Here is a 23442-nt window from a genome sequence, read left to right on the forward strand (position 1 = left end):
CATACAAAGCTGAAATATGCAAACTTTTTCTAGCATTTAAGCCTCAGGACTCCAGAGTTTTGAGTCAGCAGTGTGCCCAGGTGGCCCAGAGGGTCAGTGACATCCTGGCTTGTAGCAGCAATAGTGTGGCAGGACCAGGGCAGTGATTTTCCCTCTCTATTCAGCCCTTGTGAGGTCGTATCTCTAATCCTGTGTCCAGTTTCAGGCTCTTCGCTGCAGGAAAGGCATTGAGATGCTAGATCATGTCCAGAGAAGGGCAACAAAACTGGGCAAGGGTTTAGAGAGGGAGTTCTATGAGGAGTGCCTGAGGGACCTGTGGGTGTATAACCTGGAGGAAAGGAGGCTCGGGGGTGACCTTATCACTCCACAACTCACTAAAAGGAGGGTGTAGCCATGTGGGGGTTGGCTTCTGTGCAACCAGCAAGAGGAAATGGTCTCGAGCTGCAGAACAGGAGGTTTGGGTTGGACATCAGGAGGAATTCCTTCATTGAAAGTGAATTGTCAAGTATTGGAACAGGCTGCCCAGGGAGGTGGTGCAGTCACCATCCCTGGAAGAGTTCAAGGAATAACTGGACATGGCATTTAGTGCCATGGTCCAGTTGACATGGTGGTGTTTGGTCAAAGGTTGGACTATGTGATCTTGGAGGTCTTTGCCAACCTTAGTGACTCTGTGATTCTCTGTTTCACAGCATATGAAAAAAAGAGTGAGAGAACAAGACATGAAAAAAGTTATTCCCAGGATCTCTGTCTCCCAACACCTGGCCTGAACTGTAGTTTACACAGAGGTCAAATTCATCTCTCTGGCCTGTGTTCAGGAGAAGCTTTTTAAGCCTTTCTTGTAGAAATTGAATTAAAACTGAGTTGCAGAGCTTAGGAGTTTCAAACCTGGCTTCTATACAGTCGTCCAGGGGTTGAGGCAAGGGAGTGGACAATTCAGGGATTGTGGAGTGAGTAAGAAAATGCCCCATGACTCTTTCACTCCTGAGTGTTGACAGGATTTATGTCATTTAATCTTTAAGGACTTTAGAGCCTTTAACCTCATTTAACATAAGAGTCTGTGCATTTGTGCAAATACTGTCTAGAGCATATTTCATCTAAAGCATAGTTCTCCTCACTGAGAAATACAGCAACTTAAAGGGGCCCAGCTCCCAGAAGTTCTATACTGAGTAAAAATCATGGTTGTTTCAGCAACCTGTGACATGCTCTGCTGAAAACCCTGATGCATAGGATACCACCTTGTAAAAGTGTATGGAGACCCTTCTTAGCTCTGTTCTTGCTGCCTGCATTGGCTGTGCTTAGGCACTGCCCTGGGCTTGCAGCACTGTAAAGTCCGGCTCGGTCGGATCCAGTGGGTGTGCAAATTTGTGTCTTCTCCCTCATTTTTAGGTGTTCACTTTTTCCTGCCTGGTCTGGTCAAGTGGAAGCCAAACTTGAAGCAGAGAGAGGGGGCAGTTTGGGTTCACAGGCTCGCTGAAGTGACAGTAAAAGCCAGTCACAAAGGCTAACAGCAGGAAAAGGGCATTAGTCTGTTTAGATGTTATTTAAATGTAGGAAAATCTTAATTCTCATTTGAATGTGGTTCAGGTCCACAGGTGGTTACTGGGGGCTGCAACCTGACTGCCATCCTTTCCAAGAACAGGATGGCAGAAAAGTTGAGCAAATAACGTGTTATTTGTTAAAAGGGAAAACTAAGAATGTCTATTGAGAATCACTGGTGTTGCCTGTATAGAGCAGCCATCCCAGAGAAATACACTGAGTCCCAGTGATGCTGCCGCAGCAGCCTGCTGAAACAATTGTGCATTCTGGCTTGACCTCACTGTTCAGACATCCTAAAAGGAGTTGATGGCATCTCTGGGCTTTCTGTTGTTCTACTTTTGAGAGCTGTTAGTCAGCCACCTGAAAAGAATACAGCTGTGGTTGCCTGAGCTCAGTTCATTGCCTTTCTGTGTTTGAGGAACATGGGACAAAAAGAGTTCAGCAGAGGTATGGAAGAAAGGGCCTTTGCTTGGCTGGGATTTTGCCTTGTGATGAGAAACAGCTGGGGCTTGCTTGAAAGAGCCTGACTCCAGCAAGCCTGTGCCCATGGAAATGACTGACACCTGCATCCAGGGCAGGTACTTGGGTCCCTGGATAAATATATGGCTGGTGAGTAAGGCAGTTTCTTTTTTAGCTTGGGTGGAGCAAACTAAGTGAAGTGTTAGGTGAGTAATGAGTGCAGGTTATTGTAGGATTAGATCTTTTCTCCACCAAGTAACAGGCAAGCCAAAGGCAGCATGCCCTGTGTGTTTATGCCAGGCATATTTTAGGCATGTTACTTTGTTCCTTTGCTTGTAGAGAGGCAAGCTGTCTCTGGATCATTTCCCTTTGGTCGTGTTTATTTCTTGAAATCTTGTATGCAGCTCTTCCTAAAACCTTGTATGACAGGGGTATTACAGCTCTGTAGTGGGCAGTCTGAACTGTGTGGGTTCCTTGGCAGGAGCTCGTCTGCCAGGATCATGAGAGTCCCTAAATGTTGCTGCAACCGATGTCCATCACAGCACATGAGGTTAAGATGCAGTGTTTAACAGGAAAAGCAAAAGAAGGGAGAAATTGGAGACAAGGGACCCAAGAAGCTTTTGGGTCCCTTCCAACTTGAGATATTCTATGATTCTATGGTATATTTTAGAACAGTGCTATAGAAAGCATTCTAAAACTTACTATATGAATTCTAGAGATCAGAAAGAAGAAAATCTATGCAGATGAAGGAGAAGAAGGATTGATAGGAGGTATTGATGCCCCAGTGGTGCTGGAGGAGCTTGGGGCTGTGTATTAATGTATTGAGAATGCAGATAGAATTGTCTAGTAGTGAACGTGGTACAAACATGGGAGATAGAAGGGGAGCCTGAGGAAGATCCTCATTTCAGTAGAAATGGGAGAGGCAGCTATCTTCTGTAAGGGCTGAAGACTTAGTCAGAGATCTGACTCCAGCATGAAAAGCCATGCATGGAGAGTGAGCCTTGCAGAGGGGATTGCCGGTGGAGTTGGCATGAGCAGCTGCTGCTCCTCCTCTGTGCATGAGCTTTGCTTCCTGTCTTGTGACATACATGCTGGGCTTGCCAGGGCTGTTGTGCCCAGAAGGAACAGTGTGGTTTTTCATCTTGCATAAGCAACATTTAATTATTAGGTTTTTTTTTTCTCCTCCAACCAAGTTTCAGGTTGCCTAGTGTTTTGCTTTGTTGTGGAGTTCTTCTTGATGAGGGTTTTTGAAATTCCTCTCATACCTTCAGTTTCAAGGAATGGTTGTTCCTTTGTCCCCTTGTCTTTCTCAGTTAAGCAGGAGGAGAGGCGCAGAAGCCTTCTGGGGAGAATCCGAGCTCTCGTGGTTCACTGAGATAGTCCCTGAGCATGTGCACGTCTTCTAATTGCCCTCCAAGAGCTTTCTGATTTAGTCCAGTGGCAGTTTAGTAGTAGCATATGCAGTAGCACTGATGCAGAAGGGGCAGCATTATTCTAAAGGACTATTTTAGGAACAGCTAGAGACAGATGTGCAGGGTAAATTGAAAAAATAAGCAAGCAGAATATAAATATTTTGTTTCTCTGCCTGATTATTTCTTTGTGTGGTCCTCTGACCTTAGAGATCTACCCCTTAAAATGAAAGAAGAAATGCAAAACTGCACCTTTTCAGCTAAGCTTTCCTCAGGCTGTACTTGGCTCCCTTTTCCAAACCACATCAGAGAGGGACTTTGTGTTTTCCTACAGCCCTTGTTTGCACTGACTCCGGGAAGTCAGTCTGGAGCTGCTTGGCATGGTGAGCCAGGGCTGTGGCCCCTTGTTCCCGGCCCCTGGCCCAGCAGCAGGACCCTGTTCCCACCTCAGAGGCTGAGTAGGAGCAGAGAGCGCCCCACTGTATTTATGTTGGGAGTGAGTGGTTATGAATCTGCTTGCCAGGTTTTCTGCCATCTGTGTTTCTCCAGGCAGTGAATGCTAGAGATTAATTCTCATGGAGGTGCCCTGGATGCATCCACAAAGCCAATGGGCAAGTAGTAATCCCTGTGTGCAGAAAATGTCTGTTTTCACCCAGAACACTTCTCTTGGTATTTAAGGATTAGTCAGTCACATCTGTGTGTTCCTGCACAGATGGGAAGTGCAGTGCACATAATAAGTAGTCTTAGGATGGAAAATAATAAAACTCACAGAAGTAGGAATTAAATTACTTTTATAAGGCTGGTATGAAAGCTTCTGTCTCTTCTTGGCTCAGGTTAAGTGAAGCTGCAGAGAATTAAATTCTTTAAAGGCACTACCTTTTCTGTTGTTTCTTCTGCCTGAAAGGGAGGCTTAATCTGATGGTTATCCTGCTGATCAGCAGCACGTTGGAGAGTGGGAAGCCAAAGGGAAGGAAGGAAGCGGCATGACCTTGGACAAGGCATACTTCTCCCTTCCACTGCGCCATGCTCGCTCAATGCACTTCCCAACGTGCACCAAGACTTCAGAAAATATTAAGAGGATAAAGTGCTTTTGGGGAAGGGAGGAGGAATAATATTAAACAAACAAGTTTTAGCATCCTCCAGTGGCCCTTGCTATGTTTTTAAAGATTTATGCCAAATGCAGGCTTTATTGGAATTTGATCAGATAAAGCTCAGTTGTTATGGGAATGTCTTTGTTCATCAGTTTTCTTGCCTGCTTTGAAGACTTCATCACATCTTTCTTTTATTAAGGTGCTTCTGTATTTATGAATAAAGTCCCTGTACCTTTCAAAAAAAACCCTTGTCTTTTATGAATAAGCATTCCAAACAACAAATAGGCACCACTGCAAAGCAGAACTAGTGGAAACCCTTACAGGGTGAAAAGACATCCTTCAGAGAGTGCTGTGGTATTGGGTTTAAGGTATTTTTATTATGTACAGGCAGTCAAACAATAACAAGTAATAATTACTTCCTGTGGAAGCGGTACCATGTTTTGTTAACACATCATAAAGCGTCACAAAATCTGCAGCTGAAGCGCTGTGTTTTATTGTCATCATTATCTGGGGCTGCTGTGGGTGGGATTACCTGAGAGGCTGTGGATGGGAGGGATGTATCCACAGGATATATCAGAGCGAGGGGTGGGGCAAATGAACAGTGCCAGGTTACAGCTGGGGGGGACACATCAGATTGCAGTGAAGAATTTGAAGCAAACGGGAGCAGACCTTTGGTCTTTCCATGATGGGGAGAGCCCAGTCCATGTCAAGAGCTTCTGTGTAGCTTGCTCAGGGTCTAGGAAGAACAGTCTGTTCTCTAGGCGGTGGTAACCCCCACTTCTTCCAGGGCCTCTCTCCCTGCTTGGAGTTACGAGGAGGAAGATGCTGTGGAACATATTACCCCATTATGAGTCAGATTTAAGTTTAAACCACAGTTGGTTGTTCAAATACTTTCAATTCAGACAGTGTTTTGTCTTGTTTTTCAGTTGGGGAATACGTTTAGAGTGAGCTACTATAGATTTGGGCCAAATCTCCATGGTGCAAATCTGAGGCAATTTACACTGACTGCAACAGAGATCCTTCAGGCTGATCTCCGTATAATCAGGAGCAGAGGGGCCTTGCTCTCTTTTCTTGCCAAAAAGTGCTGTCTCTAATGCCATGGAAGAAAATACCATGAAGCAGGATTTGTGGCTGTGAGCTGGCACAGGATGTCTGTATCACAGATATCACCTGGGGCACTTGGTATGAAAGAACTGACTGCCATCGCTGTGTCCCACATCTAAAGCAGTGCATTTGGATCTCACAGTTTATGTATTGCTATCCTGAAACCAGACTCTTGCGTTCTGAAAGGTTACGAGGTTATGTTGAATGGCAAATGTACAGTATTCTTTGAAGTGTCAAACCCAGTATAAAGTGTGGATGTAATAACTTTCTACTCTACCAAGCTTCTCTTTCCCCCAGCAAGAGCTCAGGACCAGAGGAGGTTAATTTGCAGTATATTTCAGCTGAATTGCAGCTGAATTGCTCCTTGTTCCAGAATTCCCTTTTTCTGGTTCCAGATACTGTATGCCCTACAAAAAGATGTCAGTACATTGGAGACCATGTCTAGGATACCTTCTCAAATACTCTGTGAGCGTGAGGGGAAGTATTTATGGCTGCATCATCTGCACTGTAATTTGAGAGCGTATCTCGGATGCACCCGCCTCTTGCCAGGAATAGAGCAGTTACTGAAGACAACTTGAAGAAATATATAATATTTCCATCAGCTCCTGGCAAGGGCCAGCATGTGCTTCCCAGCTGGACACTGCCATGTGTAGAAGAGCGGGCCATGGATGGCTATATTGCCGTTTATGGTGCCTGCACATTATTGAAGGTGTTGGAGTGCAGGCCATGGGTCTGAAAACCAAGCTAGGTTTGAGTCCCTGCTCTTTGGGCCAGGGTTTGTGGGGTAGCCAAGCCTACATTACGCTGGGACACGATCAAGTTTGAAGGAGGCAGCTGAGCGTGATAGTGACTGAGCTAAGGAACATCAGGTTGTCTTGATGGCCATGTGCTAGAGGGCCTGTTGGAGGGGGAAAGGTGGTGTTCCTGTTCTGGAAAGATGTAGGAAACAATGTGGAGCTTTTTTTTTGGTTTTTTTGAGGGGCTTTTTTTGGAGGTATTTGTTGGAGAGAAGCCTACCTGAAGAAGAATAGATGGTGGGAGAAAATGGAGGAGGATGGGAATGGTTTGGGTGGAAACCTGTAGGTGGTGGGAAGAGAAAACCACAAGGAGAACTGTGAGTTATAGGGAGCAAGGCAGGCAAGAGGAAGGGAAGAAAGAGGAGGGACTTGTGGAAGAAGACAACATCTTGAAGGAAGTACTACATCCAAATACTCATTTAGCCAAGAAAGCTGGATGCCAAAATGTTGTAGTAAAGTGCACATGAAGATGAGATATAACTGTCAGGGACAGGACCAAGGAAGAGAAAAGGGCTTAGGAGACCTGTGCATAAAGGGGAGATGAACACAGGAGTACCCTGCAGGATCTGGGAGATTTGGCTAGAAGACAGGAGAACCCACTCTGTTTCTGTTGACTTTGGCTCCTCTTTGTTGATATTTTAATAAAACATAATGTGCCTTTGGCAAGTTAAAGCTAAAGGCTAGATAAGTTTACGGGATTTTTTTGTTTTGCTTCATTTTATATAAAATCTTTCTTTGGAGCTATCTTGAAATCTCCCAAATGGCAGGAAATTGCCCTCAATATTTCAGAATCTTCCAGGAGGAGGACCCCAGACCCTGCGTTCTTTTTTATTGCTTATACAATGCAGAGTCTTCCTGCCTGCTTAAACATAAATCAGACTGGACGGCCTCGGGGCTCTGTCCCCAACTTACACTGCACATGTATCTTCAGTATCAAGAGGAAGGCCCTGTTTGGGGAACAAATGGAGACAAAGTCCCTTCCCAGGATCTGTTCTCTTCCCAAAGCTCATCTCCTTACCACAGGGTGATTCAATGAGTCTGTCACAGTGATTCCATGGCATACTTGACTTCCCCTCCCTTTCTGACATGTTTAAGTCCTCATCTCTTTACCCACCTCACACTTCACCTTCTTTTACCTTTAAGTGAGCATCAGCCAACACTGTAAGAGAATCCTTCTGCAGCTGTAGCCCATCCAGATATAAAAGAGTTTGGGTTATGTGTGCAATATGTTCTTTTTATTTGCAAGTTTGCATGAAGAACGTGTCTGGCAAGTTCTGAGCAGATGGATCAGAGAGCTATGGGTTTTTTACAAACTTTGGCAAGTACTCCATACCTTTCTTTGTATTTTGGCAGGAACTCTGCATCTCATATACTAGTCTCTAAAGATTCTGCCCTCAGTTTGAGCCTGATTCGGAGACCATTGCAAGTAATGGAAAGATTTCATTGATAAGCAGGGGGACTGTAAAGCCCTTTTAACTCCATAGCACTGAAGGCAGAGTCTGAATTACTCCTTTGCAGGAGTGGCTACAAGAAGAGCTTGAAAACTCATACTGATATTTTTTAAAAAGCCAGTCTCTTGCACTTAGAGGCAGCTAAGGTTTTGATAGCCAGTAGATTCCTGATTATCTGGCAAAAGGTACTATGTGGAAGCTTTGCACTTCATACCATATGTTTCCACATGTAATGAGTAAGAAACTGGAGAGGTTTGCAGCAGAATCAAGGATTTGCCTTCCCTTATGTCCAAGACAGGATCAAAGACCTCAGATTTAACCATGGAGTGAGAAAGATTGATAATTAGCATGGCCATTTTTTAACTGTAAGGTTCAGAAAGAGTTGGCTGAAGTCCCTGAGAGCTGTCCGAGGAGACCTTTGAAATCTTGAACTAGGCAGTGAGTGAATCTTTCAGTAGGGTGACTAGTATGTAAGAATTTGGAAACGCCAAGCAGCTGACCTTGGGAATCTGGTCATTCCAGTGAGAGTTTCAGAGAGTTACACTGCAGTCCCCTGCAGTTTCTTCTAGTTCAGAAAAGGTCATCCTAAATGGCAGTTTTCAGCCACGGTGTGCATTGCGGAACTTATCTCTGCCCTCGTGTTAACCAGCACAAGCACATCATTTACCACTGGATCTCATTGTTTGGGCTTATTTACTTTAAGTACATGTCAGGTTATTTCCATTATTTTTAAAAGGGCCATGAAGTTCCAATGGAAATCATGGATAATGGCTGATAAGTAAAAGAAAGAGTAGTGAGCCTGCCAAGATGTTGTAATACACAAGAACATCACAGGAGTCTGAAATGACAGAGAAGGGAAGGGAAGGAAGGAAGTTATCAGGGGGCCAACAGCATCTGGAGGGAGGAGATCAGACAGTCCAGAATGAATGGAGAGGAAGGACAGATTAATAACAGGTTTTCACAAGATAATGCCATATTTACTGCTGTTCAGTGACTGCAGAACCCACACTGGCTGATAGCAGTGACCATTTCAAGTTCCAAGACAACGCAGGAAACAGGATATTTTTAAGTGGCCATATGATCTTATTACTATGTTTGGAAAGTTCATCAACTTGTTTTAAGAAACTTTAAGTCACCAAAAATATTTTCAAAGAGTCGGTGACCATAATTCTCAAACCCAGCTATAAAATGCTCTTGGTTTTCTTGGCTGCAGCAGATGTATGTCATTGATGCATCAGCCTGTGTATCATCACTGCTGAACCACAGTTTTTTGTTTGTTTTCTGGCTGAGGAGGTGGTGAATTTATTTGCCAAAACTACGCCACTGTAAATTACACTTAATTGCAATTTTCCTATTCTTCCACATCTGACTGTGGTGACAATAGAAGAGTAGAAGTAGTTATTGGCCAGAATACCAAATCTGAAATGAACTAAACAAGTTGCTGTTCTGGAGCTCTAGTTATTTAAAAGAACCAGTGTATCTTCATGTCAAATTTTTTCCTTTTAGCTGTGTAATGAGTCACAAAGGCTGTTCTGGCGTCTGCTGTCAGTGGTTATTGTCTAGAATACATACACTAATGTGTTGATTCAGTTATCCCCTGCTTTAGCTGCCTAAATACATGAGCGGGGGAGTAGGCAAAGGAAACTTTGAGCAAAATAATTATGTTTCTTTTAACAGTCTTGGGCTTAGGAGTTTTTTTGAATTTGTTTTTGAACCAGTTTAATTACACTGACGCCGAGTGCTGCTGCTCTGCTCATGTCAACTTCTGATATGCCTCATTCTTTAAAGTAGTCATGTTTCTGCTAATTTTGCAAGCATCCTGCTTTGTTTGTTATCATGAATTATGTAGTGTTCTCAGTGTACTTTACAGTTTATAAAATACAGACTAAGATAATCCTTATCCTTACTTTTATACTCAGAACTGTGTGATAGTTTCTTGAGGTGCCTGTAAATAAACAGTTTCATCCTCCAATATTTTAATGAAGATTTCGGCTATTTGATACTTAAATTGTTTAAAAATAGATCTGTTATTGCTTCCCAGTTAGTCTGAAAAACAAGCATAGCAAGTGACAGAAGTAATTTACAAATCAGTATTTTCTGGAAACTCCTCATTCTTCTGAAACCAGTTTGTGACAAAACTAAACTTTTTTCCTGCTGAATGCCCTGGTCATGGCAATTTGGGATATGCTTTCAAGATAACGTCATGTGTCAGCCTCCTCTAATGGATGAAGAGGAGCACAGACAAGTCCCTGCCAGCTGAGCAGAAATTCTCCCCCAGAAGACTGAGCAGAATGAAGAGTAGATTTCAACAAGATTTGTAAAATACAGAAATCTGGCAGGCCTGATGAGGGTGGCATGTGAGTGCTGTCATCACCAAGATCCCCGGCTGGGCTTCCTAAACATATGGAGCTGTACAAACAAGAGCAATGCTTTGTTTGCATCTGGCTTCTTCATGAGCCATTTCCTGCCATTAACTGCATTATTCATTTATTTGTGTGTTTGTTTCACCTTGATCTGCTGGCTTTAGCTGCATGTATGTGATATCCAGAGACCCTTCATGGTATTTGTAAGACGATTTTTTTACCAGGTGTTTTTATGAAGCCTCAGAATTGAAAAAAAGTGTATGAGAGGTAGGTTAGCAGTGGGCATAGAAAAAGGTAGGTAGAAGGCAGTGTACAAGACTGTCAGGAGAAGATTAAAAGGTATTTTAGTTGGTGGTTTTCCTGTGAAAGGGAGGAATCACATACAAAAATGGGGTAGAAAAACCCTTGAAATTGTTCTTAGAATTTAGAGCATTGCCACTGAATGAAAATTACTCTGTATACTGGTCTGGAAGTCTGGTAGATCACCTTTTGGTAACACTTCTTCCAATTCAGCTCATCCCCACAGCATGCGATCATATGCGTTTGTTCCCTGTGCAATCAATTTATTAAAACAGGCAGTGCTGTGTTATCACTCTGTTGGAAGCAAGACCAAATAAGCAGATATCCCTGGACAGACATGCCCGTGTCCAGAACCCGGGTTTGTTGGCTTTGAGCTTTCTCTGAGGCGTGTGTGAAGGTGTGCGTGCTCACAGCCGTCAGCGCGCAGCTGTCGTGCATCACCAGCTGTTCGTACATGTGTGTGTTGGGATGTGTCCCTCCTCAGTGAGGCAGGTGGGGCTGCCTGGGTGGAAACTCTGTCTCCTGCTCATGCAAATGACGGGATCTGTGTCTCTGCATGCAGTGGGTGATGCACAGGATTCCCCCACTGGAAAACCTTAGCCTCCCACGTCATGGCCTGTAGTCAGACCAAACTCTTTCTACCTCTTTAAGAGGGAGTGTTTGGATAAGGTGCCAGAAGGGAGTAAGAAAGGATTAAAGGAGAAGTTTAACTTAGGTGATTTTTCTCTTCTGTGGATTTTCTTTTTTCCCCTGCCTCCTGTTAATATTTTTAGTGCACTGAAAACTTTTGCACAAAGCTTTCATTTAGCTCCTGCAGGTACAAGCTGTGCAGCAGCAGTTCTGATAACGGTGTTTGATGTGGTTTTGGTGGGCTGAGCATGAGGATGAGGTGGTGTTTATAGGTAAGGCAAGGCACTGTTTATAGGTGAAAGCAATATCTCTTCTAAGACCAATCGGTGTGGTTGGAAGAAGACAAGCTTTCAAGCACAAAAGCTGCAAGGCACAGAAAAGGCTTTTATTCTTTTTTTTGAAACTAAATTAGTTGATCTAGTAGGAAGAAGGGATTGGAAACAATGAAAGAGAAGTTTTTCATTGAGGATATAGGCTTGAGGGTGTATTGGAAGGAAAAGGTGTGTTGCTGATGGGGAAGGTTAAAACCAGAAATGTAGGGCAAAGTAAAAAGAAGCAAACCAGAGCAGGGAAATGGCAGAGAGGACTTAAAATGCTTATTTCACATAGTAATATCTGGAAGAATCATTTGAAGAATATTTTGTAGCTGTAAAAATTTCTGAGAGATTCCTACAAAAAGGTCCTTTTGTTTACCACCATATAGAGTGCAGTTGCTTCAGTGTGGATGGAAATAGAAAGCAGTGTAGAAAAAGAAACTTTATCAGATTATTTTGTGGGAGAAAATGGACTCTTAGGATCCAGCCTAGGATTTTATCTTCCATTAGCTTTCCACACCTGCAACAGTGTCAGAATAAAAGAAGGGAAAATGGAAATGGTGGGGCTAGAAGATCATTCTTGCTTATAAGTACTCGGGTTTTTAAGGTCATACATCACCCTAACACTATAAAGATATTTCACCCAAGAAAAGGAGATTGAAGTTAATTTCACTAAGTGTAACACTCTTCTCACTTAATAGCCTTTTGCTTAAGAACTGCCTGTGCCTGTTGAACCCATGGTGTCAATTGTGGAAATTCTCTCATACTTAGTTTGTGACTTTTTACCTCATTCTTTATAATTTTCTTCCTGAACATGCTACGTAAACAACATGGGGAGAAAATTTACTTTCAGATATTGTAGGTACCATAGGGTGGATAATACCCGGCTCTTTTAGTCCAGTTTCCATCCTGTCCCACAGTGCCATACAGTTCAGAAACCTGCCAACACTTTTCTTGACATTCAGCTCAGCAGTGGGGATGGATTTTACTTGTACCATTGGATATCTGCAATGAGGATTTCTTATATTTTACAACTGCCTTTTATTTCAGGTACACACTGACAGGCCTTGACTCTGTCTTTTGGTAGCAATTTGGATAAAGACTGGGATAAATACATTTATTTTTGATACCAAGACACAGCTGTGTCTTCAGAATATGTCTAAGACCAATTATAGTTAACATCAGGAGATTGCTTTTGGCACATTACTTGCTTTTAGTCCTTACATCACTGCCAAAACTGAGGTATGCAGTTTCTGGAGTCTTTGGAAAGATATGACTATGCAGAAAGGAAGAGAAATAAGCCAAGTTCTTGTGTCCCATTTGCCTCAACCCCCTCCAGCCCCAACACATCCTTGCAGAATGACAGCTGCATTACATCCTCAGAAACACTTGACCTGATAAAGACCAAAGGGAAGGCAAAGTTATATTTGTACTTCTCTGGGACTTTCCCAGCATTGATTACTGATTCTCTCATCCCTCTGGCACTTCTGAGCAGTGGTAGTCCCCTTGCTGCTGCCAGACTCTCTGTAAACAGTTGTTCAGACACTTTGTTTGAAGGTTACCTCATAAAAAGGAGTCCCAATGTTCACTGTTTGAGTGTCTTAGTTTCTACTGGGGAGCTCGGCATCACCTACCAGGGGCCCTTAGTAATCTTCTGGACTTGAACCAACACCTTCTCACGGCTTTTTGCTAAATGTGTTGATCAGAAAGAAGACAAAAGAGCTTGTCATATTGCAGCTCTTTTCATAAGACAAATGTTATTGTAGGAGCCACGCTGTTGGCCTATGAGAGATCCAGCACTGCCTTGCAATAAGTAGGAATAGGGAGCCTCTACACGCTGTCTCCACATGCTGGACAGAATCTGAGCTTTTCAAGCCGGTTTAATTACGAAAAGCCTGATTTTATCATGATTACATAGTTTCACACCTCTTTTGAAATATTTTTCTTTACATGTTTTATGCAGTTTCACCATGATTTTATTACAGCAGTTCTTGCTAGATGTCAGGTTGTTCTGGGCTGAGAAAATAGGAGGAAACAATGAGATGTTGTCAGTTACTCATTTGGAGATGGACTTGGGTGCTTAAAGAAGGGAAAAACACAAAACAATATATGAAGTCGCGCAGCTGGCATGCCAAAAGTTACAAAGTGATGTTATCGTGTGTTATCTTGATTGGAGCTGACTTAATGTTGCATGGCATTCCAGCTCCCTGCATCACAAAACTATCAACAGAGTAATAACTAGAAAACCAGAAACCTGTGGACAGCCAAAAGACCAATTGTTTTTGTCCTAGAGTTAGGGTAAATAATAGCAGGCTGTGCTTGTATATGGGAAGGCACTCACTGAATTGTGCCTGGGATGAGGAGGACTGTGGGCACTTGAAATTCTGGTCATGTGGGGCCTGGGTTTCTTTTGTTCAGGTATTTTTTATTGCTTGGTCATAGAAGCTTTGCTGAAACATTTGACACAAATGCAAATAAAGCCTGCATCAAAGTTAGGACGGAAGCTGCCTCACCTGCTGCACAAATCCATGCAAGGCCATCTGTTTAATGTATGCTTAGTGCCTGAAATCAGAGGGAAGGCTTTAAAAGCATGAATAAGGCAAACCCATAGGTTAATTATAGGGGAGAAATGTAATATCTTCAGTGTAGAGACTACATTGTACAGCTTGGACTTTGGCATCTTATGCTCTAGCCAGTGTAAATATTACTGAAGAAGGTAAAATAGCTTCTTTTGATGATTACTGTGATCTCTTCAGGGCCTGTATTACAGGATAAGTTTTCAGGGCAGTTCTTTCTGTTCTGATTTCTCTCACAAAGGAATATGTGATGGTGTGTTTTGCTTGGGAGCCTAAGCTGATTTCATTAGGGTGTTTTTATATTGTTCTTCTCCTTACACACCCTAAGAAGATTCTTTCTGAAAATGTGCCTGAATGTTCATCTGCTGCATAGAGGTTTCAGCTGTAATAGTTTCTTGTGCTATTTTCTAGTGATAGTGGGCCATTTTAAAAGCAACCAGGTAAATGTTAACCTGTAGGCAATCTTATTTGTTGTTTCTTGCAGGTTTTAAAATCTAAAGAATTATCGTCACCAGGACAGCGCTACATCGACAGCAAAGTAGTTAAAACAAGAGCTGAAGGAGAGTGGTTGTCTTTTGATGTCACTGAGGCTGTACATGAGTGGCTCCATCACAGAGGTGACAAAAAGTTCTCTCCTGACCCAGCTGCTCCTCCATTAACTCAGGAGTATTTCGGAAGCATTCCACATGTAAAAACCAACTCCACTCAATTTTATGTTTTGCAGACAGGAATCTTGGATTTAAGATAAGCTTACATTGTCCATGCTGTACCTTCGTGCCTTCCAATAATTATATCATCCCAAATAAAAGTGAGGAGCTCGAAGCAAGATTTGCAGGTAATGAGAGGAAAAAAACCTCCAACTTTTAAAAATGTTGTGGTATGTACTAATTGAGGAGGGAAACAAAAAGCTGTTTCTGCCTCCTAAATGGCATTCAGATTCATTTGAGAATCATGATTCTCAGCTGGTAGGAAATGGTATTAAAGTCACAAGGGTAGAACCTGAACCTGAACAATTCTAAAATCAGAAGGCATGATAAAGCTGTCTCATTCATGCAGCTTTGATGTCCTTAAGAGTCTGTTATTACAGTTTTCAGCATGCTCACAGGATATACATACAATTTTGGATTTAGTGAAGATTCTTGCACAGTTTGCCATCCACTATTGGATAGTAATAAGAAAACAGCTCAATATTTTCAAAATAAACCATTTGCTCTCCATCCTAGTACTGTAATGAGTCAGACTCAGTTGAAAAGATTAGAATGAGAGGGCATTAAAATAGAAAAAAACTGAGTAGTGAGGATAAGGAATAAATGTGCTCTTTATAGACAGCAGGCAAGGTGACATGGAGTAAATATACCAAGGTCATATACGTTCTCTTGTGTTTTTAAGCCATTAAACTTTCACTTTCACAAAGAGAAATTATATTTAATTGACTGTACTACAGTTACCATCCACCAGTTCATACGAATCTATAGCTATATTAGAACCAATTTCAACCTAAATTCTGTTAATGAAGTTCTCATTTATTGAAATGTGTCATGATTTGGTTCACTTGCGATCCAAATATTTGGCTATATTCCTTGTCAAGTACTAAGTTTTTCTAACCATTGTTTCACTGAATTGGAATTTTTTCCTGTAAGTAAATACATGTACTGTACATATGATTAAAGCCATTGTGTGCATTTGAAAAATTGTTAGTATGATGTTTGGTCACTATAATTGCATATGTTAAGAAAAGAATAGCGTATCTTTTTCTGTTTAGATGGTAGGGGGTTAATTTTCTAAAGGATCTTAACAAAAGGCATAATGTGACTCCTATGAGTCACTATAGCTTGAGTCTCTTGTCTGTGCTATTGCCATGATAAGAAGGTAGTGAGGCAGTTAGTGTAAAAAAAGAATACAGAATGTGAGGCCATGGATTGCCATTTCAAGAAAGAAATACTTTGATCAGTGTCTTTGCCATGCCCATATAAAGGAAGAGAATAAAATACTGACTTTCTGGGGAAAATTAGCATATTTAAATAAACTGGCAGTGAAAGACAGGGAATTTACAAGTATAAGAAAGGAATGAATATGATGGAGGAAAATAATGGGATAGAAGTAAGAGTGGGAAATGAAGGTGAAGTATCCAGAACAGCTTTAAGTGTTTTAAAAGGTACATACCTGTTAAAAGTTGGGAGTACTGCTCTAACTGAAGCAACAAAAGAATCACTGCTTGGGGCGTTTGAAGCTAAGACAGCAGATGCAGTAACTGAAATTGCCTCCTCTGTTACTCATTTAAGTGTTTCTGGTAAATGTACTGAAATGCCATTAAACAGATGTGAATGTGGGAGGGTTGATACAATAGCTAACATGACAACTGTGAATATCTTAGGCATCTTGGGTCAAAATTTGTCCCCCCCTTCCCTGGTAAACATGCCCAGCTGACACCATCATGGCCCAGTTTCTGAGAGAATTTTTTTTAAGAGATGGTTTATTTAATTTGTGAAGAAAAAGCAACACAATGTTTATCACCAAAATGTATTTTTTGAAGGTATTGATGACTACACATATTCCAGTGGTGATGTGAAAGCTTTAAAGTCCAATAGGAAAAAATACAGTGGGAAGACCCCACATCTCCTGCTAATGTTGTTACCCTCCTACAGACTTGAGTCGCAACAGCCCAGTCGGCGGAAGAAGCGTGCTCTAGATGCTGCCTATTGTTTTAGGTAACTATGCCTGCACATCCAATATTCTTACACTGTCTTGGGAGGTGTCATGCAGTTGTTTATAATGTTTCTTTTCAGTTGGCATTTATACAGAATATACTCTCCTTCTCCGACCCAGGGTCTGTGTGTAGCAGGTCTCTGCCTGGCAGTCTCCAGTCCCACAGAGAGAGGGGCAGATTGTTGTGACCCTAGACAGCAGAAGCTCAGTTCCATGTGCAATGATTCCCAGATGCATTAACCCCATAGTTAGAGCCAAATTATCACATTCCCTTTGTTCACCTAGTCAATCTCCTCTGTAGGACCTGGAGAAAAACATTTGAGTAGTCCTCCAGGGAAGCCATTAGCTTTGTCTGTATGAGCAAGTCCTGCCATGTCTAAGCATCTTGTAATAACTGTAATTTTAGTTACAGCATAAGCTACTATTGGTTTGATTTAGTTGAGAATTTTTGTGATTCAGACTTGTCTGCCTGTAAGGGACCATTCAGGGAGCAAGAAACTGTAATATTTTTATTCCTGGTGTTGTCCTTCTTGTGACCTATGTGTTTATATTTTATTTCCCAGGAATGTGCAGGATAATTGCTGTCTGCGTCCACTTTATATTGACTTCAAGAGGGATCTTGGCTGGAAATGGATTCATGAACCTAAAGGATACCATGCTAATTTCTGTGCAGGAGCCTGCCCATACTTATGGAGCTCAGATACTCAGCACAGCAGAGTAAGTAATAGATTTGCTAATTTTCAGCTTCTGTTTTGTAGCTGCAGGTTGAGCTATGTTTCTGGGACTGACATCAGCACCAGTGTCCAGAGCTAGTGTGAGTAACTAAGGATGATGAAATGTGGCCCTATGGAGGAGCCCACACATGGCCTTAAGCCTAGTGTCGAAGCAGAAGAAATGTATTGGCCCAAAGATTTACTTCTTTTTTAATATGTTCATATGTTCATTAACACGGTTGGATTGAATACTTTCTGTGAGTATGTAGCCTTTGGAGGTGGCTTGGAAAAGGCTTTTCATGATAGACTTGAATGAAAGATGTCACAATGAGTTTGGTCAGTAAAGACACTGAAGGAGGCACTTCAAAGTAACTAAAGGGCTGAGTTGTACTGCCTGGTCACTACCTACTTTTATGACCTGCCATTTCAAGGTTAGCACCTGCCATGCTACATTTCATAAAAATCTACTGATAGCTATCTTTCTTTTACTTCAAGAGACGTATTCTTTCTTACATTTTGAAAATTTATAAGGGGAGGAGGGACTTTGAACCGAGTAAGAGTTGTCTGATATGGGACTTTTTATTTTAGGGATTAGATGTAGTATTTTAGCCTACTTTTTACTACTTAGTATGAGTAGTATTCTGCTGTGAAGTGCTAATTTCCTCTCAGCTATCACTGAGGATGTCTAGACAGTAAATGCTAGAGACAGACATTTGCATCATAGTTTTGTAAAGTGAGAATTTCACCCTCGGCTCCATACTAAGAATGATGTCTCTCCTTTTTCAAGCCTTCCTTAAAATGACACATCAGTGACAGCCAGCAGGGAGAAATTGCCATGTCCAAGGGACAGCTTGAGTTCCTTTTGGTTGGTAAAACCATGATATCATGTTCTTCCTGAGCTTACAGACTCCTTTGTAGCTGTCACTCTCTGTGACATTGTACTGTTAGCAACGTCAGCAGGCAGAGGTATAAATAAGGCGAGGATGTTTCCGTGCTGATGTGGAGTAGTGGTGTACACGTTTTGGAACTGCACTTGTTTTTAAAGGAAAGAGGAAGAGTAACTGTCATGGTCACAAATATGTGGTTTGGATAATTGCCCAAGAAGCCAGAAGTTGTCTAATAAAGTAGCTAGTGTTGCTGTACTGAACAGATCTTCTGTCTCTCTATGCTACAAATGTTGTGTAGAAGTTCTAGGAAAAGGTCACTTGGTGTTTGGCTAAGGCATTAATGGCATCCTCAGGAGCACCTATGCATCATCAGTGGCTAACCCTACATACTTCCCTTGCAAAGAACCATGCATAGGAATCCAGGGTGACATAGGTGATAACTCCATGTATCTGGCTCTCAGCAAGAGTAACTGCAACTTGAGTCCTGGTGCTCGCAGGGTGGCATTAATGGACTTAATTAACATGGCCAGAGGGTAAGAGAAGAGGAGTGCCTGTGCTCTGAAGAGGTCTCTACTCTTTGGTCACTTGAAAATCCAAAATCCTGTAAACAGAAAATAGCAAATTGAGGAAACAGATAAAAACCTTTCCATTTCCTCTGTACTCATAAATATAGTGTGCCTGTTGATTCAAAGAGCAACACTTTAGAGGTGGACTCCAGGTGTGTACCTGCTTTGAGACTTGAGACTGTATGGATAAAAGTTTAGGAAATTCAGGTGTATTGTGAGGACCAGGTTGAAGTGAAAAAGCATAAAAACCCCCTAAAATCCAGGAATCTTCATACTGCATTCAGTGGGCATTCTCTCAGGTGCTGTGAGAGGAGGTGATGCAGAAAATGGTTCTCTCATTAGAGGTAGCTGCCTTAATCTGTCTTTTTTGGTTTCTCTTTCTAGGTACTCAGCTTGTATAACACCATAAATCCAGAAGCTTCAGCCTCTCCGTGCTGTGTGTCCCAGGATTTGGAACCCCTCACCATCCTCTATTACATTGGAAAAACACCCAAAATCGAACAGCTGTCCAACATGATTGTAAAGTCTTGCAAGTGCAGCTAAAGGATATCCCTGAAACAGCATGACGTGTGTTTATAAAAAGAAAAGATAACCAAGGAAAAAAAGAGAGAGTGAGAAGGAAAGAAAGAAAAATAAAAACCTGGGTTCATCAGTGTTAAAAGAAAAAAAAGAAGAAAAAAAAGCGGTACTAGTCTGAACTGTTTGAAAGTTTGTTTTGTTTTTTGTTTTTTTTTTCAACTGGCATCTGAAGCAAAACATTGAAGGCTTTTTCCTACATTTCACCTACACATAGTGTGAGATAGACAAGAAGCAAAGTTAAAGAAAAAAGAAACCTTTTGAAAAATAAACACTGGAAGAAAATTGTTAGTGTTAACTATGTGAAAGGAAAAAAACAGGAAAATCCCATGAAGTGGAGTTGCTGTATCTGTCCCGTGCCTTACTTGATCTCTCTGTATTGTTACGCAATAGGCATCCTACCCATTCCTCTTAGCTATAGAGTTAACAGTGCGTTATTTATTTGTGTGTAAAAACTATCAAATGAACATTTCTGTATCACCATTGGAAAAATGAAAACCAGCCAATGTGGACAAAGTGGAGACCAAATAAGCTGCCAGAAATGCTTATAAAGCCTAAAGGAACACAAGTTCAAACGAATCAGAAAAGTAATGGTTAGTTAAGTTTGATTAAAATAGGAATCGGTTATTATATTACTGACAAACACTGCCTTTAAAATACTTTATTTTTCATGCCAGCTGCCTAGAGAGACTTCTTGTAAGGTCTCAAACCCTTGTTTTAAATACTGAATAATTTACTAATAAAAGACACTCTGTTTCAGTCTCAAAGACAAGTCTATAAGATTTTTTTTTTTTTACTGTAAATGATTTAAAATGTCAGTTTAGTAAACCAGTGAAATATTTAACATGTACTGGTCTAATCTTCAGACCTTAATATGTTGCTGTATAGCTATGCTATGGGAATTTTTTTTGTTCTTTTGGTATATGTAACCATGCCTAGAGTATTACAATAGGTGGGTAGTAAAAGCCAGCTTAATTGGAAACATATCTGTAGATCTCTATTTGTAAACTATTAAAAAATTACGTACTTTATCTGTAATGTGTAAATTTTCACCATATTTTTGTACTCTGTAATACTGTCAGCTCTCATGACTTTGAATTTGAATTTGGGGCTCTTTTGATCACTCAGAATCATGTGTTTCCCTCTAGCTGGCCAGTATGAGTAGAGTCCCTATATTTTGACTTGCACTACAAATACATGTTTTATAATAATTGCTATACATGTGCTTTGTATATTGTTCATCATTATGACATAAGCTACCTGACTCCATTTGTTTTTCTGTTTTATAAAAAAGGATTAAAGCGGTCTCCCCCCCTGCTCCTCCCCTCCTCCTCCAGTTGTCCCGGTTCATAACACTTAGATCGCAGTGTGGTTTGGATTCCTGGGCCTTCCCATTTTCTTTCAGCTGTAGGCGTTCAAACAGATGGGCAGGGAGCGAGGTGTTGAGAGAAGAGATGTCCCAGCCTGGCTGAGGCGAGGCAAAGCCTCACAGAGAATGGCATTCACCACTGTGCAGGAGGCTGTAGGGAGCGGCCGCCACGGCGATGCTCGCGTGGGGCAGGAGCAGAATCGCGGCGCCCTGGGAAGCATCGGCCCGGCACACGGGAACTCTGCAGCTCCTCTGCGGGGCTGCTCCTGCTGCAGGTAACACAGGTTTGCCTTTGACTTCCTCAGTGGCACAGCAGGGCCCGTTAGGCTTCTGGGGTATGTGTAAGGATTGGCAGGATCAGACCCTTGATTTTTGTAAGTTTACCAAATTTTTTTCTCAGTCGAGTTCACATTAAAGCTTCTTTTACAAAAATGAAAAAGGAACGTGGGGGCTCCTAGGATTTTGTTGTTAACACGTTTTCATGTTGTAGAGGGAGTAAGTAAAAAGATCACATCACACACATACTTACTTTTTAAAAAGCCCCAACCTAAATAAGAGTAAAAAGAATTCTGAAGAAGGCACAATCGTTTCATTTCACGTGATGAATGCTGCTGCAGAGCAAAGCTGGAGACCTGCAATGCGAGCATTCTGTTTGGATGAGAAGGACATTTTCTGCCATTGTCCTGGGCGGTGTTGGGAGGACACTCCTGAGCTTGGTGTTGCCAGCTCTGGTTTTAAGAAGTGCAGTTTCTTTGGCTTCAGCCGAATGCTGAGGTGAAATTGAGGTGCTGACACGGTGGCTTGCACAGGCAGCTCCTCAGGACTTCTGTGGAGCCTGTGTTTATTGCCTAGATGGGAACATAGCCCCAGAGCTGATCCAGTCCCACCCACTGGCTCAGGAGGGGAAGATATGTTAAGACTTCTGATTTATTTAGTGAGCTGAGGTGAACAGGTGAAGAATCTGTCCTGCTAACACTTGCTTGAGCCAGACTAACGCCAGTGAGAAGATGCACTGAACTCAGTGAAACTCCTCAGGGTAATACATACTCTGGATTTTGCTGTATAACAACAGCAAAATTGGTTTTATCAGGTTCAGTATGAGAACTGTATTTTTGTTGGACAGGAGAGAAGACAAGGGTGAGCACATTTTACAAAACTTAAAAATATTTTTGCAGTTCTCTGATACAGGAATGCTGCTCAAAACCACTTTTGAAAAAGTGGAATGGGAGAGCATAGTTGTCCAACTATACTCACTGTGTGCTGGATGCAGCTGAAAATTTGGAACTTGGATTTAGAGTTTTTCTCTAAGCATAAAACACTATTTCTGTAAGTCATTGCCCCAACATCGATTTTTTTTTAAATTTCTAGTGTTCCTCAAAATGCACTGATAATATTTTAAATTCTCTATTTTAAATCCACAATTTCTTTTTCTTCTTCATTAGGCATGTATTTCCCTTTAATTACCAAGGGTGTTAGGCCTGATCCTACAATATGCAGAACTCATGGGTGAAATTCTCCTCTCTAGAGTGAGGTAATGTGAGTCCTTAGCACTTCTCAGGTCTCATGTAAATACCCCTCGAATTATCTTTAGATGGGTCTGCAACAGCTCAAGGACTTTGTGCTATGGGGCCTTATTTTGGCGAGGTCATTGCCACTGTCTGAGCAAAGTCCCTGAGAGCTGATGGGAAATGTTCAGCATCTTAAAAGATCAGACCCAAGGGGCTGACTGGGGCTGAGGGGGAATCATAGCACTTAGCTGGGTGGGGTAGGACAGCACTTCTTATGTGTTTAGCATCAATACAACTGTATGGTTGGCATGGTTTAAAGGAGAAAAAAAAAGGAACTTAAAGAACAGCTGTGTTGTACTTTGGTGATTGATTACTCTGTATTTTAACACATTGTATGTCTGTTTTTGTGGTGCTCTAGTGGTAAATAAATTATTTCAATTATATGCTGGTGTGCTTTCATATGGCAGTGTTCTTCTGGCACAGGCAATTCCCCAGCTCTGGAATGTTAAATCCCTGCAAAGCTTGATTTGGTGTGGGATTTTGTCATGTGTGACCTTGATGTGGTCCACCGAAGGCTGAGGTGAAGAGCATCCCTCCAGGGTGAGGGTGGATCATATCTGCTATGGGGGTTGCTCTCACCTCAGCCACTATAGTGGATGTCTTGGTCTGTACACAGCTGCCTCAGTTATATCAGTTTACCAGGAGCAGCCATGTGGCACATGGAAGTGGATTTTTGACACAGGGTTCCTTAGTTTGTTGTCTATTTCCACACACTCTGCAATATGCAATTGCATTATCTAAGCAAATAAAAATTAAGGGGCCTGGAACTGCAAGCCTGAAAAGCGTTTCATCAGCTCTAGTCACTTAAATAAATAAAACTGATGGGAGGAAGGACTTCAGGATTGAATCATTGCTTTTAAAGTTAATAAAATTATATATGAAAATGCTTACAGAACAGGGACTGATGAGCAGACCAGGGACTGATCTTCCTGGTGCTTCTCTGGCATCTAAGGAGTGCATAGCATTTTTTGGCTTGAATGAAAGAGCATGTTTATGCCAGATTGTTTAGGGTTATTGTGATAAATTA

General features: G+C 41.8%; 1 protein-coding gene across 1 annotated transcript in view; it reads left to right on the top strand.

Moving 5' to 3' along the window:
* TGFB2 (transforming growth factor beta 2) overlaps positions 1-22798 on the top strand; it is a 60567-nt gene extending 37769 nt beyond the window's left edge. Inside the window, exons 3-7 of the mRNA XM_058835532.1 lie at positions 14515-14647; positions 14755-14865; positions 16564-16738; positions 17300-17453; positions 19287-22798. Coding sequence (XP_058691515.1) covers positions 14515-14647; positions 14755-14865; positions 16564-16738; positions 17300-17453; positions 19287-19445 — 732 coding nt within the window. The 3' untranslated portion in view covers positions 19446-22798. The remainder of the gene's footprint in view (positions 1-14514; positions 14648-14754; positions 14866-16563; positions 16739-17299; positions 17454-19286) is intronic.
* The last annotated feature ends 644 nt before the right edge of the window (positions 22799-23442 follow it).

Source organism: Poecile atricapillus, chromosome 3, assembly GCF_030490865.1.
Source record: "Poecile atricapillus isolate bPoeAtr1 chromosome 3, bPoeAtr1.hap1, whole genome shotgun sequence".
NCBI lineage: Eukaryota > Metazoa > Chordata > Aves > Passeriformes > Paridae > Poecile > Poecile atricapillus.